This window comes from Neopelma chrysocephalum, unplaced genomic scaffold (genome assembly GCF_003984885.1).
Source record: "Neopelma chrysocephalum unplaced genomic scaffold, ASM398488v2 Primary Assembly neopelma1_42, whole genome shotgun sequence".
Classification (NCBI taxonomy): domain Eukaryota; kingdom Metazoa; phylum Chordata; class Aves; order Passeriformes; family Pipridae; genus Neopelma; species Neopelma chrysocephalum.
Genome location: NW_020897700.1, coordinates 15807057 through 15826096, shown reverse-complemented (window position 1 = coordinate 15826096; position 19040 = coordinate 15807057). Strand labels below are relative to the sequence as shown.

At 41.2% G+C, this 19040-nt stretch overlaps 1 protein-coding gene across 3 annotated transcripts in view; it reads left to right on the top strand.

Moving 5' to 3' along the window:
- The first annotated feature begins 4497 nt into the window (after positions 1-4497).
- KLHL2 (kelch like family member 2) overlaps positions 4498-19040 on the top strand; it is a 57454-nt gene continuing 42911 nt past the window's right edge. Inside the window, exons 1-4 of one of the 3 annotated variants that reach the window (XM_027676774.1) lie at positions 4498-4629; positions 7563-7688; positions 11865-11971; positions 16489-16610. In XM_027676774.1, coding sequence (XP_027532575.1) covers positions 4607-4629; positions 7563-7688; positions 11865-11971; positions 16489-16610 — 378 coding nt within the window. In that variant the 5' untranslated portion in view covers positions 4498-4606. Of the gene's footprint in view, positions 4630-5282; positions 5442-7562; positions 7689-11864; positions 11972-16488; positions 16611-19040 lie in introns of those variants that run through there. The other 2 variants (XM_027676775.1, XM_027676776.1) reach the window with 2 other exon arrangements.

Below are 19040 nucleotides of genomic sequence, written 5' to 3'. Positions count from 1 at the left end.
TTACCCACATGCAAAAAGTCCTGTAGCGACGGGCGAGGGTCGAAACGGTAGGTGAAAGATGCACTGGGAGCCGCAGACTCAACCCTGCATACAGGCGGTTCAGGATATTGGTCATTTGAGACTGACGGAGATGAGAGTCTCTTGGGGCAGCACCCTGAACGACCAAGCAGCCTTTTCAAGGACAGCACTGCTTGCTCCACTCGGAGAGGGGCCTAGAAAAGGTGGCCTAAACAAAGCTCATCTCCACCTTCACCCGGTTGGTTAACCGCAGACCGACGGGCATCTTCTTCCAATGCGGTCGCACAAAGAGCAAAAGTCAAAGGCATGCACCTGCCTCCAAAGGTGTACTCAAATTAAATCTAGCATGTTGGAACATCAGAACCATGCTCGATTCTGCCAATAGTGGTCGTCCTGAGCGACGTTCTGCCCTAATTGCCCATGAACTGGGTCGTCTCAACATCGACATTGCTGCTCTCAGTGAAGTTCGCCTTCACGAGGAAGGCAGCCTCAGAGAACATGGTGCCGGTTACACACTCTTCTGGTCAGGTAAGCCCAGAACCGAAAAACATCTCTCAGGTGTCGGCTTCATGATCAAAAACTCCATTGTCCCTAAACTCGAAAATCTGCCGACAGGTCACTCTGACCGCATTATCTCCCTACGCCTTCCACTAAACAACAAGCAACACGTTGTCATCTTCAGTATATATGCCCCAACTCTCCAAGCTGACCCTGCTGAAAAAGATAAATTTTACACTGACCTGCGCTGTCTTACCCAAAAGGTGCCCGCAGATGATAAGATCATTATCCTTGGTGATTTCAACGCCAGAGTAGGTAAGAATTTTGAAGCCTGGAAAGGAGTATTAGGCAAGCATGGTGTTGGAAACTGCAACGATAATGGTCGACTTCTGCTAGAATTCTGTGCGGAGCAACAGTTCACCATCACCAATACTATCTTTCAGCAGAAAAATAGTCTGAAGACAACCTGGATGCACCCCAGGTCTAAGCACTGGCACCTCATTGATTATGTCTTGGTGCGACAGAGAGATGTCCGCGATGTCCTCCATACCCGCGTGATGCCCAGCGCAGAATGTCAAACAGACCATCGGCTTGTGCGCTGTAAACTCAACCTTTACCTCAAATTCAAACCCAAGAGGGGCAGTATCCCAAGGAGAAGACTCCAAGTTAACGATCTCCAATCAGCCACAGTAAGAGAAAGATTCCAGGCAAACCTTCAAACTAAGCTTGATAACCATTCCACAGATTCTGCAGTTTCCTCTCCCGAAACAATTTGGCAGCATATTAAAAGTAGCATCCTGCAATCCTCTGAAGAATCCTTAGGGTTCTCCCTCAAGAAGAACAAGGACTGGTTTGATGAAAATAATCAAGAAATCCAGGAATTGTTGAGGAAGAAGAGAACCGCCCACCAAGCACATCTTGCACTGCCTTCCTGTCACGCTAGAAAAACAGCCTTTCGTCTTGCTTGCAGCAAGCTCCAACAGAAACTCCGTGACATCCAGAACAAATGGTGGACCGATCTAGCTGCAAAAACTCAACTATGTGCAGATACAGGGGATCACAAAGGATTCTATGAGGCCCTCAAAACAGCATATGGGCCTATGTACCAAGTCCAAAGCCCACTACTCAGTGCAGATGGTCAAACGCTTCTGACAGATCAAACCTCCATTCTGAATAGATGGTCTGAACACTTTCAGACTCTTTTCAGTACCAACCGTGTAGTACAAGACTCAGCAATTCAGTCCATCACACAACAACCAGTGAAATACGAATTGGATACTGCCCCCACTCTAGGAGAAACCCTCAAGGCCATACAGCAGGTGAAAATCGGCAAGGCAGCTGGGGTTGATGGAATTCCACCTGAAGTCTGGAAACATGGGGGCCTTGCACTCCATGCTAAATTTCATGAGCTTGTGGTGCGCTGTTGGGAACTAGGCGAACTACCTTCAGACCTTCGTGATGCAGTCATCATCACCTTGTATAAGAAGAAAGGTACTAAATCAGACTGTTCAAATTACCGTGGTATTACTCTGCTCTCCATTGCTGGCAAAATCTTGGCAAGAATACTCCTGAACAGACTAATACCCGCTATAGCAGAAGAAATTCTACCTGAAAGTCAGTGTGGCTTCAGAGCCAACAGGAGCACCACAGACATGATATTTGTTCTCAGACAACTGCAAGAGAAGTGTAGGGAACAGAACAAAGGTCTCTATGTAACCTTTGTCGACCTCACCAAGGCTTTCGATACTGTGAGCAGAAAAGGTCTTTGGCAGATTTTGGAACGTTTAGGTTGTCCCCCCAAGTTCCTTAAAATGATCATCTCACTTCATGAGGATCAGCACGGCCAAGTCAGATATGGCAACACACTTTCTGAGCCCTTTCTAATAAAGAATGGTGTGAAACAAGGCTGCGTTCTCGCTCCTACCCTATTCACAGTCTTTTTCAGTATGATGCTTCAAAGGGCCTCGGCAGACCTCGATGATCAGGACGGTATCTACATTCGATATCGTACTGATGGAAGCCTATTCAACCTAAGGCGACTGAAGGCCCATACTAAGACCCTAAACCATCTTGTCCGGGAGCTACTCTATGCTGATGACGCCGCCCTTGTTGCCCACACAGAAGCAGCTCTGCAGCGTTTAACATCCTGCTTTGCAGAGGCTGCTGAGCTCTTTGGGCTGGAAGTCAGCTTAAAGAAGACAGAAGTTCTCCATCAGCCTGCACCTCAGGAAGTCCCCCACCGTCCCCACATCACCATCGGCCAGTCAGAACTCAATTCAGTCCAACAGTTTAATTACCTAGGCAGCCTCATCTCCTCAGATGGTAAGATTGATGGGGAGATAGACAATAGGTTAGCGAAGGCATACAGTGCTTTTGGAAAACTCCATAAACGAGTTTGGCGTAATAAACACTTGAAGAAAAGCACCAAGATCAGTGTTTACAGAGCCATAGTGCTGTCTACTCTTTTATATGGCTCCGAATCATGGGTCATCTACCGCCACCACCTGCGTCTCCTAGAACGCTTCCATCAACGCTGCCTCCGTACAATCCTTAACATCCATTGGTCAGACTATGTGACCAATACATCTGTTCTCGAACAGGCAGCAATCACAAGTATTGAGGCCATGCTCCTGAGAATGCAACTGCGTTGGGCAGGGCACATCTCTAGGATGAAGGACCACCGCCTCCCTAAGATCCTGCTCTATGGTGAACTTGCCACTGGCTGCCGCAAGAGAGGAGCTCCAAAGAAAAGATACAAGGACTCCCTGAAGCAACAACTCAGCCTCGGGCATATTGATCACCATAACTGGTCCACTCTGGCCTCTAATCGGGAGGCCTGGAGACAGACCATTTATAACGCTGCTGATGCTTTTGAGAAGGCACGCAGGATCACTCTTGAGGAGAAAAGACAACGCAGAAAGAATCGAACCTTGCAGAATATACCATCTAAGGAGTCTTTCTGCTGTGTCTTTTGCAACCGGACTTGCCTTTCTCGTATTGGCCTTTTTAGCCACCAACGCGCTTGCATGAAAAATGGGTAGAGCCCTTCCCAAATCTTCGTTCGCGAAGCCTAGCCATGATGATGATTTTAATTAGTGTTGCTTACAAAACCACGTTTGAAATAGATCCCTTCATATTACCTTTGGCCATTTTGCATCACAGAAGCCACTTTAGCAGACATTAAAACACAAGTCAAGTACTTAATCATCATCATCAGCAACGTTTGGAAAAGCCAGAAGGGCAGCTGTTTTGAGTGGCAGTGTTTCAACTGGACTGGATCAAATAAAAGAAGATGAGATCCAACAGGTCACAGCGAACTGGAGCCTATGCAGCTCCTCCGCCCCGATGTACTTTTGTTCTTCGCTTCGGCTCTGCTTTAGCTGCAACCACCTGCATGAGCTGGTGCCAGGCCAGCTCCTCGGCCGGCCTAGGAAGAAGCTGGGGATGCCCCTCATGCTGGTGGGTCTTCTCACTGAGGAGACCTGAGACCACCTATTTTTGTTTTCCCCTGGGCTAGAGCACCTCTGTGTCCCCACGCGAGCGCCACCAGCCATCCATCTGCCCTGATGCTGACGGACCCTGACCCGGGCGCTCTACGGGACGTGCCCCTGGGCAGGGCAGCTCGCTCTCCCGCCCTGCCAGGAACCACCGCTCTCCTGGGAGGCGGGAAACACGCACTCGGGCGCGGGACTCGGGCTCACCCCCTCGAAGGCTACGCTTCTTCCCACAAAGGGCAGCGGCGCCTCATCCTCCTCTTCCTAAAGCCCCTCGCGTGCCCGGGCGGGAGGCTCTGGCGTAGGGCACCTGCCCACCGTGGATATCGCGGCCTCCCCACCACCGCCGGACCAGCGCCCGCCCGGGCCGCGCCAAGCCCCCCCGCCGCGCCTGCGCGGAGCGGCCCGTCCCCGCCGCGCCCTCCCGCGGGCGGGCCCCCGGAAGCGGCGGCTCCGGTGGCGGTGGCTCGGCCGGGCGGGCGCAGCCGGCACCGGGCACCGCTCCCCGCTCCCGTGGCGGGGCAGCGCAGCTGGCATGGTGCTGGCGGCAGCACGCCGCGCCCGCGTTGCACGGAGGAAGCCCGAGCGGAGCCGCGATGGAGATGCTGCTGCCGCCCGTGTGAGTGCGGCGGCGGCGGCGGCGGCGGGGCGGGCGGGGAGGCTGCCGGCGCCCGCCGGGACGGCGGTGCGGAGCAGAGCGGAGAGCTGTGCGGTCCGCGGGCCGGGGGCGCGGGGCAGGCCCAGCCGCGGAGCAGGAGCAGGAGCAGGAGCAGAGCCGCCGCGGCTCCGCAGCCTCGCCGAGCCGCCTGGGCCCCGCGGGAGCGGCGCTCCCGGGCGGGAGGGGACTCGGAACCAGCCGCGGGGCAGCGCCGGCGGGGTGTCGTGTCGGCGACCTGGTCGCGGAGCCGGTGCCCGGCGGGCCGGGGCTCCCCGGGCAGCGCGGCCGCCCGTGCTCTGAGCTGCCCCGTTGTGCCGCGGCGGTGCCCGCGCCGGGGGCATCCTCCGGGGGGAGCGGGCACTGGGCTCCCCGCGGGCGGGCAGTGCTGCCCGCACCCCCGCCCCGCCGCCCGCCGGGTGCCTTCCAGCCTGTAGGGACAGGCGGACTTTTTTTTTTTTCCCTCCTCCCCCTCACTCCTTCTGCTTCCTCCATCTGCGGTCCCAAATTATTCCCTGTTTGACTCAGCAGTCGTGCTCACCGCACTCTCGGTTTTCTGGTTATTTAGTTAAGCATCTTTTTTAGTGGCAGTGCCCAGGCAATGCACGTATTTCCAGCTGCATCTAAGCTGGGCTCATCGCCTTTCGCACGTTCCTGTTCAGTGCAGCTTCATCCCGTGCCTTCGGGAGGTAGTTTTCGGGCACGCTGCGGGTCAGGTTCTTGAAAAAAACCGAAGGAAACCAGTTGCAGACAGCTTTGACCCAACTCGTGAAATGGTAAGAGATACTCCAGTAACTTCAAGCAGACTGGTAGTTCTCAAAACAGAAAGCATATGACTGATGGTTTTGTAGGCTTCATTACCTTAAAACAAAGTTGTCCTTTGTGGCAAACAAATGAAACTTCAGCAAATTAATTTACGCTTCATGAGAACTCCTCTATCTAATCCAAGTTGCCTGACAGCTCTTTGTGGGCAACTGTGATTACTGTTTTTTTTCCTTGCATGCTGTGTTCGATGTGTATATAGCCTGTATATGTATGCAGATAGGTAGACATCAGTATCTAATGCATTGCTTTGGATTGTAAAAAGATGCCATAGAAGTGTTCTGTCTTGGAATTGATAAGTCAGTGGTATAATTAAAAGCTGGGTGCCTTCCTCATAGGTCTTTGGTGTTTTGAACATTTTCTGCAGTCACTGATTTCTCTCTATAATATTTTTGAATGCTGAACACTACATATGTTGCATAATGTAGAGAAGTAATATTCAGTCTAAAGGAGTTTGCTAGATAGGATGTCTTTTTCTTTTTTAACTCTGTGCAGCAGCATATGTATGTGCTGAATAGCATGTAACATGATTTTTTTTTTGTGATTGATGCAAAATTCCTGTCCATTACTTGTCCACTTTCAGTAATTAATTCTATCATTTTCAAAATTGAGTGTGAAACTCTTAATTCATGTCAGTTTCATGGTACACTGTAGCAAGTTGGTAGTAGTTTGAGTTCTGTGGATGGATGTTATTTTGTTAGCTAGTGTTTTATGGAGACTTTTTCCATTTCTTTGTTGTTTGATGCAATTTTGTGTTGTTTAGCTCCGAAATTTTGTAGCTAGTTTTGGAATAATGAAAAATAAAAATAGCTTGGCTTTGCACTGCTGTAGTGAACAGAATATAGAGTTTTAGGTTAAATTCTTAAATTATCATTGGATTTTTCTTTTAAGCTTCTTTAGACATACCCAAGTAAAAGTTTGAGGTATGGTAGAAGAGAGGCTGCAATTATGTGAGTCATTGAATATGTTCACTTTGACTGTGCTTACCTAAAGCTAGCAAAGTTGAATTTTCTTTTGAAATGACATCTTTGATGTACCAGGTAGCCCCACCAAGTGACTTCAGTGACTTTGCTTATTTCCAGCTCAGAGGTTCAGGAATACAGTTACAATACTGTAGAAGAAAACATCGCTGGTGCTAAGCATTTTCTAAGTGCTATGACAACACAGTTTGCCTTGTAAGAATAACATTGTGATTTTAAACAGGAAACTCATCGGTTTGGTTTGGCTTGAAAAACCTACTTGCTGTTTGGATAGTCCTAGTGACTGAGGAATGTGTATAACAATTTTTCTATAGAAGCTAGTGTCTATAGAACTTGAGTATTTCTTATGGAAGGAATTAATTGTAGCTAGAGGTAATGATTTTTTCACACTGCTTAGTTCTTCTCTTGCTATTTTGAATGGGTTTTGAGAGTAAGAAAAATTAAGAGATTGATCACTTATGCTTTTCAAAACACTGAGTGATTCTACAAAACAACCCAATTTTTCTCAGTCACCTGTGTCTCATGCTGCTGCTAGGGAAAGCCTGGACAACTACAGTAGTCGTCATTTGGTCTTCCTGTCAGAGGTGAACTGAGAGTGTGAACCAGTAGTTGAGGTCCTGGTGGAAGGTCAGAGAGAAGCTCTTTTCTGACAGGCAGTGAAGGCATGAAGAGACAAGGGTGATGGATGCTGCATTCTACCATTGATCTGTACGGCCACCAAGCTAAAAATTCCCCAAACTCTGCTGCTCCCCTTACTTCAGGGCTCATTGGAAATATTCTAGAATATTTTTCCACGAAATAAAATAATATTCACAAAACCAGAAAACATCTTCATGTTTTCTGTAGTGGAGGTTGTTATTAGCCCTGAGTGCCTCTTGTCAACCTCACTAGTGTTGGTCACCAACTTATTGCTTCCATGGCAATTCTACCTTCTCCTCCGCGCTGCTGGTAATAGGGAAACCAAAATTGCTTGGAGTAAAGAATATGTTTCAAGTGGAAATCTTCTCCCCAAGATGAAGGTGGAGAAAATAAGAGGTGACAGAACTGGAGATTAGACAGAAGTATTAATTCTTTTTTTTTCCTCTTTCTTTCCAGTTGTACCAAACTTTGCCATCAGAAGCCTTTGGATCTGAAAGATGATAACACCGAAATTCACTGTCCTGTTACAGTAAATCCATGGCACATGAAGAAAGCTTTTAAAATTATGAATGAATTAAGAAGGTATTACTTCACTGTATACATCTGCCTGGAGTCCATAATGCATTTTTACTTTCATTTGCATTTATTAAGTTGATAATAATAGTTTGTTTAATAAGAACATGCAATTTCAGATGCGTAGCTGATCTAATTAAGAGAAGGATTAAATATACAATGAAGTGATAGCTGAATGATAGTTGTCTGATGATAGCTATAATGTGTGCATTATGTTTTTGCCCCTCATAAGTTAATCAAAACTAGTTTTGCGAGACTTAAAAAATACTTAGGGCTTGTATTTAAGGAGTTACAGCTACTGGTCTTGTCTTGTGTGTAGTTGATCCTGCATAGATCAAAAGTGACTCCTTAGTTGAGCCTAAGGCTCTTTTTGTGCCTCTTGTTGATTTTTATGGTAGGCTGCAAACTGGAAAAATGTTAAAATTTTCTAGTCTGGAGACATAGGTCACAGTCTTAACAAATATAAACCAACTGACAGTACATTTTCTTTCTTAGTTATCTTTTGCTTGCCCTCTGGGAGAAATTGATGAACTCCCAAATCAAATGTTGAAAGTAACTTTTCTCAATAAAGTTTTGTAAGACTTTGAGTGATACTACCATCATTTTCAGCAAAACTGGGAGGCTAGTGCTGATGCTGTTCATAACATCCATATTGATTTATATTCTACCTATGAGTAGGTAAAATGATGTTGAAAACTGTGACAGCTGGTAGGTAGAGCTCTGGAAATCAGGACCCACAACTATCACTTACAGTAATTCAGCTTTGTAACTAACAGCAGGAATGGAAAAATTAAAAAACTAAAATGCTTCTTTAGCAGAGACAATACTAGAGGCTGTGAAAATCTCGTAGTTCTTTGTTATTTCCTATATAAGATTAAAAATTGGAGAGGCTTCACCTGAAAGAAACACAGCACATTTAAAGTATGTATCTGCCTTTGATCTTCACTGTTCCTTATAGGGAAATCCTTAATACTGTGTGCTGGATAGACTGACACTTGTTGCTTCACCTACATATGCCCTTTACTTTTTCAAGTATCCCAGTAACCAGATTCAGTGTCTCAAGGAACATTATAGAGCCTGGCTAGAGCCAGTAGCAATGATTCCCTAAGGATGAGCAGGAGTTTAAATGCCAAAAGTTTTCCAGAGTGAATCTTAACAATAGTTTCAGAAGTCAGAAACCTTACCTGCGTTTTGTTGTGTTGCAAGTAAAAGATATGTGGTCTTCCAGCAGAGTGCATTGTTGAAGGCCATGGATTATTTTCAGAACATACTTTAGTTTCCATGGTTACTTAAATTCAAATTGCTTGTAGAAGCAATTTGAGCAATTTTGTCTTACATGTATAAATGAAGTTGGAACAGGAGCAATGCTATGCAAACGTTAACTAGTTCTTATTTAATAAAGTAGTTGATGCAGCAACGTTTATAATTTAAGCTGAGTACAGCTTTTAACGTAAGTGGTAATTAGATAAGATTATAAACATTCCTATTTGCATTCTTTGAAATAATAAACTGAAATATTTTAGAAATGTTTCAGACTTCATTACTCAAAATGAAGATCTGTTATGAATCAAGTAAATGATATTTTTAATTTTGAATACATTTTTAAGGTGGTTTCTATCTCAGTTCTTTTTATTAACGTAGCACAAACAGGTATTTGCCACAGGTATACTCTGCAGGAATTGGATAAGTTGTGAGAAAATAATTTGCTTAAGTTTGGTTTTGAATGCTTAAGTCTATATGTTTATATTAAGTTTTTGGCTGCTGTCAAGGTGGCTGGCTCTAGTAGGTCATAAGTAAGTTTTTCTGTGCCTTTGTGACAAATTTGAGTAATTTTGTCCTTTGTAGTTTTTGTCATTTCATTGTTCACCATCACCTCAGAGAGATCATTAGGATAGTTAATTAGTTCTTGACATACTAAGAAATTACTCTCTGATGTTTATCTTTTCACTTCATTATAATTTACTTTTATCACAATGGAATTTGACCTTACCTACATTTGTTAAAATCCTCATTCTTACAAACAAGACTTTACCAAAACCTTTTGAAGATGTGGGTAATGAACTTTCTCTATATGAACCAATGAAGAATAGCCCGTAAGCTGGTAAGCAGTTATTCTTCTTAAATGTGTGCTTTCTTGCCCCCCATTTATCATTTTCTTTACCGTGAATGGTGTATTCCCCACAGTTCTGTTCTTTCATTCACTCTATACAAGCAAATTAGTGCAATATCACTTCAGAACAATAAATTGATGTGCCCTCATGAAATGAGGCTTCTGAGTTTCATGAGTTGCTTACAGCAGAGTACATGATTAAGTTTATAAGCTCATTTCTTTAGTAGTTTATTTAGCTTCCCAGCTTTGTAGTGATGCAGAGTATATTCATTCATCTAATGCAGTTCCAGACTAGAGATGTATCTGAACTACCTCTGAGTTACTATGTCTATATATGCACAGTGTAATTAGTTAGCCTGAGTTTTGCATTGATGTAATTCTCTTGCTTCTGACTTTATTGTTAACTTTGGTATTTCTGTGCTACTAAGTATAGAACCTTTTGTTCCTGTTGTCAGGATAAGTGCAGATAATGCTGAGTATCTGATGCGCTTTTATGTGCAGCTTTCTGTTTCAATTTTTTTTATAATAAATGTAATGGTTGTTTTCAGGATCCTCTGAACTGAGCGTTTCATCTAGGTATGGTCGTTACTTATATTGTACAACTTTTTTGATAATAACGGTATTGCAGGGTAAACTTATGAGATTTAGATAGTTGCTGTAGGTGTTAAGAGCTGAAAGAGGAAAGATAATGTTTTGCCAGGATTGTAATATGACACCAAAGGTTAGTGATGGCCACCAAAATTTTTGGTGTGTGACCCCCACAAAGCCACCTTACTTGAGTCTGGGCTTATAGAAATAGGATGATTGCAGAGGCTGAGAGATCACAGTTTTCTTTGGACTTAGTGAATATCTGAACAGTTTGGCTGACAGCTTTAGCTCTGTCTGAAGAAAATGCAACTGCTCACCTGTCCTTGCTACAACTCAGTGTGGTAGTTGCAAACTCTCTAAAAGTCTGCACTCTAATTGTAATATATATTCAGGAAAGGTAAAAATGTATCTTTTTGAAAGTACTGAGAATAGAGATCACTGGATTGATATACAGCTCTAGCTCCATCCTTAAGGAATATGTTCTGTTAAATCATACTCTTCCCTCTTCTGTCTGTTGCAGTGGCTCTAAGTTTTGGGGATTGTATACTGCTTCCACAGGGACGGTGGTAGCATGAGCAGGAAATAAAAGGCAATTGTGACTATGGCTATTTAGATGCTGGGAAATTGCAGCCTTTTGGTGTTGATGTGTTTTCTTTCTTTTTTTTCTTCCCCTCTCTCCTCTTTCAGTCTAAAAAATTGGAATACAAAGAGGATGTGATGTTGTAGGTTTAACTGGAAGAGGTGTAGCCAATAGCTGTAAACTGCATTGCAAACACCAGTGTTAGGAATGATTATAAATAAGATGTTACTTTATTGCAATGGAGAGGAAGTATGTATTACAGTTACAAAGGACAAGAATGCAAATGAAGACACAAAGTCAGGCAAGATACGAAGTTAACCATAATAAATTCTGAACTGCTCATAGTAGAAAAAATAATTGCTTTTTGTGCATGAGCTGGGTATGAAAAATGCTTGGAAAACAGTAAATTCAGAGAAGATTGAGTAGTGATTTTGAACAATTAAGTAGGCATGAACTTCCAATGTAATGTGACACAGGCATCACAATTGAACTTTGGATTATTTGTTGTCTATAAGGTCTTGTTTCTTACCTCATTGTTCTTTTTAGTGTTTTTGTTTATTAAATTCTTTTTTTCTATCATAGTTATTCAAAGAGGTCCAGCCTTCCAGAGAGAAGGTTTCTAAACTGGACTGGTACAAATTATGGTTATTCAATCCAGAAGACTTCTGTGCAAGGAATCACAATTCAGTTGTTTGAATTTTTTTTTTTAAAAGTTCTGTGTACCCAAGCATCATCTGTAATCTGATTGAGAATAGCCATGTGGTTGTGTAACACATTTACAAACAATGCTTCATCAACATTGTCTGCCTCTTTTGAGGGCATGGGAAAAGAAATTGTATGTGATATTATATACTCTTCTGTTGTAGTTCACTTATGTGAAATTACCTTCTCTGATATTTCTAAATAGTCAAAACTTGCTGTGTGATGTGACGATAGTAGCTGAAGACATGGAAATTGCAGCGCATAGAGTTGTGTTAGCCGCCTGCAGCCCCTACTTCCATGCCATGTTTACAGGTACCAAATGTTTCAATACTTACTTACTTGTTCTAATCCAATCCAACTGTATAAAGCAGAAAATTACATGACTTTTGCTTTTTAGGATCTATTTTATTTTTTAGATAAGCCAGCAGGAACATTTGGGATTCTTAATGAATTTTTCAGTCTAAGGACATACTGGCAACTTATTCTTTGTTAGCATGACGAATGCTTTAAAAAGTCTCCTTAATTTAAAAAAAATTAGATGTTAAGTAAGCAAGGAATAGTAGAGTTGTTATACCCTTTAAGGCTCTAGTAATCTCACTTGTCCAAAAGAAGGTTAAAATAACTTTCATGTGAATGTTGGAGTAAATTATGTCCTTTAACAACTACTGCTGCTACGTTCTTCAGACCCTGAGTGCCCTAGGCTGTTAGTAGATATGAAAGCTTTCTGTGGTTTTGGCAGCCTATAGCTGGAGTGCATGTTTCAGTATTTTTAGGGTAATTCTCCACGACACATGTACTCTGCATCATTGCTACAACTTTACTGTGCATGCTTGATTCTGCCTCTGCTCGCTCCATGCTGGCCATGTTACGGCTTTACTGCTACAGCAGGGATGCTGAGGGCTTGCAAGGCTAAGATAGGTTCACGTTCACAGGAGCCTCCAGCTTAAATCCTGTGCTGTGGCTTTAATTCCGTAATGGTTATAAATCACATTGAAATAATATGAAATTCGGTGTCAAAGTGAGAATGCTACTAAATGCATATTAAAATTAACTTCTGAGGTTTTGTCTGTTCCTCCTCAAATCTCATGCCAGCTTTGTAGTTGACTGTCTGAAATTAAATGTAATGCATTGCTTCTGACAGCCAGCTCAGGAGGCAGAAATGTGACTCTTGGCCTGCCTGTATGCAAGCAGATGGCATTTTAATAACTTTATTTGTATATGACTGGAAGATTGATGACATTTCAGATACTGTTGTGTTCTGGGGAAGCAGTTGATTATTCTTGATCTTATATGCAAATATTTTGACATAACCAAAGCTAGAAGTGGAATCGCTTCTACAGCAATGCTTTAAAGTTGCATGTAAAATTAAATATCTGTTCCGCTAGTAGTTCTTCACATTTGCATTTGTGGTAGAGACTGATACATTCTTTCTTAATTTTTACTACTGTTCTTAAAGTTAGAAAGAAAACAGATGCTTCTACAGTTCCTTTTTATCACCTTAGTAACAGAGAAATGCAAGCTTCTTATATTAGTTCTATATTGAAGATTAACTGTTGTTGACTATCACATTGAAAATACTCTTTTCTCTGAGTATAGCTTTTTATTATCCTTTCTGTGATTAAGACACATGCATGCCCTCACTGCCCTTTCTGTGAAAAAGTTTATTACCTATTCAGAGTGCCAGTGCAGCAGTATTTGTGGCTGCTCTCGAGACAGAATTGCTGAAATCTTCCCTTTCCTTGCTTCAATCCCTTTTAACATTTTTTGCTTGTTTTATGTTTTTAAGTGTAGGTGGTCTTTGACCCCCAGTGGTGTGGGAGGTGGGAATGCTTACCTGAGTAATGAGTGTGAAGTGTTTAATACATATGTTTGTGGCAGTGTTTGTGTAGATGGTGAACCAAACCGGAGTTTAAATAAAATTCAGCTGTGGCTTCAAGATTTATCAACGGATTTTATACTGTGCCTATAAGTTGCTTACAGAAAGGCCCAGCTGTGATATTGGTGCATTTCAGCCATTGCCCACACAAAAAATCCTGAAATTCATTATAATTGTCTTCATGGACCCTGCAATTCACACTTCTCAGGTGGATTTTTATTCTTATCCAGCAAGTTCAAATTAGCAAGTTTGATCCCTTAACCAGCCACAACCAAATGGAAAAGTATCTTCTTCCATGCAGAATAAAAGACAGTAAAAAAAGTTGCACTCTTATGCTTTAGGGTTACTTCTTGAGTAGAAATTAGAAGCTTATATTTAGACATATGTTTGCAGGTTGCTTCCATCTTTCTCGGAGTCATTACTTTGGTGGAGCACGGGATGTGGCATTAACTGGGTTCAAACTCCCTGCTTGGTTTTTTTGTTGTTCCCCCCCCCTCCATTTGCACTTGCAGTGGTAGCCCTAATGAATATCCAGAAAGAATGAAAAAGTTACTACATTGCCTTTCAAAGTTACAAAACCAATTATACTATGGAGAGGTAGGGGGAAGAAAGATTAAACAGCTGGGAGTATGTTACTGGAAATATTTCTTTCTTCTTATACAATGGAATTATTTAGAAATATGGTTTAAGTATACTTAAATGTTTAGAGGAATGGATTATAAAACATCAGAGAAGGGATTCTTCAATGGTGGTAGGGCCTGACTTGGGATAAGAGTGACCTGAGTTTAATTTTCTCTTCCTCAGCGACAGTTATCCTTAGGGAATTACCCACTCTCTTAGCTTCCATTCTCCATTTATAAAATTCTTGTTTAACAAAACAAACAAACAAAAAAGCCCTACCCAAAACCCTGCCTTGCATTACTTTGTGAGGAACCATATAAGTTTTTTAGTTAGCCCCTTTAGTATCTTCAACTCAACTGGTGCTTTGCTGCTCCTTCTTGGGTGGTTGGATTAGCTCAGTGCTTTCATTTCTGTTCACGATATGCTTTCCTGTCACTAAGAAATCTGTGGAGATATGGTGGTGCAACTTTCTATTCATGGACTGAGTTCTTCAGCAGGTTGAATTCCAGAGTGAGACTGCCTAGTGAGTGCATATGATCTATCAAAAAAAGTATGGCTTGATCTAGCATTGTAGTAAGACTGCATGTCTGTTTAGCATGAAAGTTAGGAGCAAGTATTTTTGAATTTATCTTACCTGTTGGGGTTTTTTTTGTTTGTTTGCTTGTGTGTGGATTTTTTCGTTGTTGTTTTTTGTGGGGTTTTTTAAAATATTCTGAGCTCCGTTGTTAAACAGAGAAGGTGCCTATCCATGACTCTAAAAGACTTGACACAAAATCTGAAAACAAACCTAATGTGCTTGCAGAATATCAAAATCTGCTCTCCCACACACACAATTTTCCCAAAGGACCACCTCCACAGAAGCTTGCATAATAAATAACTTGCAGCATACATGCTCTGAAGATCAAGAGGTTTAATCTGTGTCAAACTAGAAGTAGAAACTTGGAATACGGGGCCCATCAGGGAATCTGCTAAGGTGTAGGGAAATGTTTCAGAAGAGCAGGTGAAAAGAGAAATTTCTGTTGAGGCTGGATTTTGCTGGTTTTGACGTGGGCCTTCGTCAGTGTTTTCTAGAATGCTAGCAACCTATGTTGCCATTAATGTGTTGCCGTAGATGGTCTTCTGAACTTTCTGCCACTTAAAGGGTTGATTTACAAACCCCTCAGCTCAAAAAAAAGGCATGAATAATGGTAACAGATTTCTCAGTGATGACCCCTTTGCTGAAAGCACTGGATAAAATGCATTGCTTGATACCAACCCTAGAGACCAAAGGGTAACAATGAAAATGTGTATGTACTTCATAAGAAAATATCAGCAATGATTAGCATGTTCTTGTTCACTTCCCCATCCTGTCTGCTTTTGTTGTTGTATACATTAAATCTATTACATCATCAATACCCTTATCTCTAGATGCCTATTCCTAAGGGAAAGAAATAATATCCAACATAGAAGAATAATAAACTAATGTATTTAGAGACTGGGATATACTTTTCCAAAGTCCAAGTTTATCTGTCTTCCAGCATAACTGGTGTAATTCATGTTTTGCTTCTCGGTGCAAGTCAGTGCAGAATGGTTTAAAGGTCTGAGATGACCAAATGTGTGGTTGGAAATCATGAAGAAGGTTATAATCTTTGGACAATTACTTCAGACAAAAAGAAAATGTTACATTTTGAGAAACATCATCTTTTGGAAGGTGGAAACTATTTTGCAGGTCTTTCTATGAAGATCAGTTGTGGCATATGTCCAACATGTCAGCCTCCACAAAATGAGATCCAACAAGTTTTTGCTTGCTTACCACTTTATCTTAGCTTGAGTTTTAGCTGTTAAATCATATCTGTAAAAGATGTGAAATTGCTAAGAGAATAATAAGTAGACAAGCAAAGAAATGTGTTATGTTAATTCTTCTGGGGGAACATAATTTTTCTTATTTAAATAAAATTACTCCAAACTGTGTTTGGTGTTCTCCTTCAATTAAGAAGTTAATAAAACTAGAGTATTTTACCAGCTTGCTTTGCCAGCAAAATGTTTCTGTATGCATTTGAAGAGTCTTATTTAGGGCTGATAACAATATTTTCCTGATACTGTACTTTGGAGAAAATAGGTCACCTGCAGTAAAAGTATCAACCCAGATAGCATTCACATGATGGTAACAACAAAGTCTTCCTTTCTTGTTGCAGGAAGGAAGGAAAGAAATTGAATTATTATTATTATTATTATTATTAAAGTTGTTCTACTATTACAACTGATCATACACAAAATGTCTGCTGCTATTAAACTTCTGCATCTGTGCTGTATTTCTATCTAAATTACTTGACCAGTAAATTGTTTTTTGTAGGTGAGATGAGTGAAAGCCGAGCAAAAAAAGTTCGAATAAAGGAAGTCGATGGCTGGACTCTAAGGATGCTTATTGATTATATTTACACTGCTGAAATTCAAGTTACAGAAGAAAATGTGCAGGTAAGAGTGAGAATGTTTTCTGCAAGAAAAGAGATGTAATGTGCAGAGTCATTTATTTTGTCAGTGTGGTTCAACTCTGACATAGGAAATCTCATCTGCAAACTGGATTTTTTTCAGACCTTGTGCTTACAAAGCAAGTAGTCATGCTGTTTAAATTCTGGGTCAAATTCAAAGACTATTCAACTAAATGAAGAGTCCGTTGACTTTAATGGGCTTTGCAGCCAAACCTTATGTAATACAATAAAATAGATGGTTTACTCTGCCTAAAATTAATGCTGTCAGCCACCTCTGTACCACCCCCTCTCTGATACTTAAGTGCAATTTACATAAACAAAATAGATTTGTTCCTAAATGTGAAACCATGTTCTCCAATTAAGCTGTTCTGTTTGGTTTTTTGGTTTGTTTGGTTGGTTTTTTGCTCTGTTATCCTGCAGAATAAAGTACTTTCTCCTGCTCGGTCTCTGTAACTTGCCAGTAGCCAACTGTGCAGAAATTTTTAGCAACTGCCTTTTTTTTTTTAATTAAGTCAACCAATATATAGCATGATAGTTCTGCCCATCCCACAGAGCTAATCAGTTTTTCCAATTGGCTGTACCTTAAGCTGAAGCTTCAATTAGAATAAAACAAACACAAGCCTAAAAAACATAGCCTCCTGTCCTTGGTGTTTTCTAACCACAAACCCTGAAGATGGACAGAGTAGATTTTCCTTGAGCTGTCTTGAGATTTGGTATATATGTTTAGCAAGTTTAAAACTAGTTGCATAACAGGTGATATATTTAATTCTCATGTTTTTCTCCTTGCTCCTATGCTCTTCTTTCTGTTCTTTCCCAATGCCAAGTTACTGGTTATTAGCAGTTATTTTGCTGCTTTTGCAGAGTGCAAACCCATGTTACTGTATTTGGCATAGAAAAATTCCGTTGCAATTGTGTATTCTGAAATTAATTGCTTTTACTGGGCATTAGGCTGAAATTAATAGGTTTTTATTGGCTGCTGAATCCAATGGGGACACTGCTAGTTTTAGCTATGCTTGATTGAAGAGCTAGAAATGAGAAATATTGACTTGAAACAAAATATCCTACTAGTAGACCCTCCGTTTTTTTAGGTCATACCATAAGTCATTTAATTTAATGATTAATTTCTTGTCACCTGCTTCTTAAGGAATTGTTTACTTCTGATCTGATGGTGAATGTACATAATGAAAAAACTGACTGAAATTATGTTGTGTCTTAACCAATTTGGTGATTGCACAAATCTCTGTATCGCCGTGGAAGACTTTGGGCAAAATCCAGAGCTGTCAGATATTCGCTAATAGACCTCTTGTTGCTTGATCATGCTGGCTTTTTATCCTTAAAATAGAATATTCTGTCTTACTGACAGAGCTTAATGGCCTTAATCTTGTATATTTGATCCATAACATAACATAACAGGCAGCCTACTGTATTTTGGCTGTAGGTGCTTCCTAGGAAGCACCATTATCCTCGGCAATGCTAACTCTTCTGTTTATGGGGAGGAAAAGCCAGTGTTACGTTTCTTCCTCGTACAGGAGTCGTTAAAGGCCAGAAATACCTGTGTTTAAAGGTCCTGAGTCTGATATGGCTTTAATTTTCATGGCTTCAGGTTATCTGTCTGAAGATATATCTGATGATGTTGAGGATGTTAATATAAATAATATGGCCCTGTGAGTAATGTTAAAAGTTTGTGGTGACTTTGAGAACTGAGAAGACAGTCAGGCTTTTAAGTTGGATTTTGATTTATTGCAATATAGTTACATTTTACTGTTGATAGTGAATATACTTATAATATGACTGATAATGGCTGTAAAGCTATTCTTACTTTGTCACTTTCATCCTTTTTGCCTTACTATTACTATATTTGTAGTATTTATTTGTACAGCAGAAATAAACACTGTGAATAAAAACAAACATACTAATGCAAGACCTTTTCCTTAAGTTTGAAAGCCAAGATGGGAAAATTGTTACTGTGAATTTCTGGAAACTTAGAAACATAGTGCAGATTGTCAGGCCTTAGTTAATACCGAGTTCTTTCCATAGCTGCGTTGCATGCTCTTAAGATTAATTAAGCTTTCAGTTTCCTGTCTATTATCTAGAAGGTATTGTGAAATTTTACTGGTGGTCAAGAATTTGTCTTGTAGGAATGCAGAACCATGAAAACCTGAGATGCCATGTAATATTGTCTCAAATTTTTTTTATATTTGGACTAATGTGCTAAACTGGAACTTCAGCTTCTAGTTAGCTAGTTATGATTCTTATTCTGATACCCTTCATGGGATTTCAACTGTCTTATTCTGTCTCTTGAGGTTATACATAGTAAGATTTGGTATTGAACTAATTCCTAATATGTGATACAATGTTTGAAGAGGGTGTGTACGCTTCATGTCTAAGTAATGTAAAATTCATAATTCCAATGTAG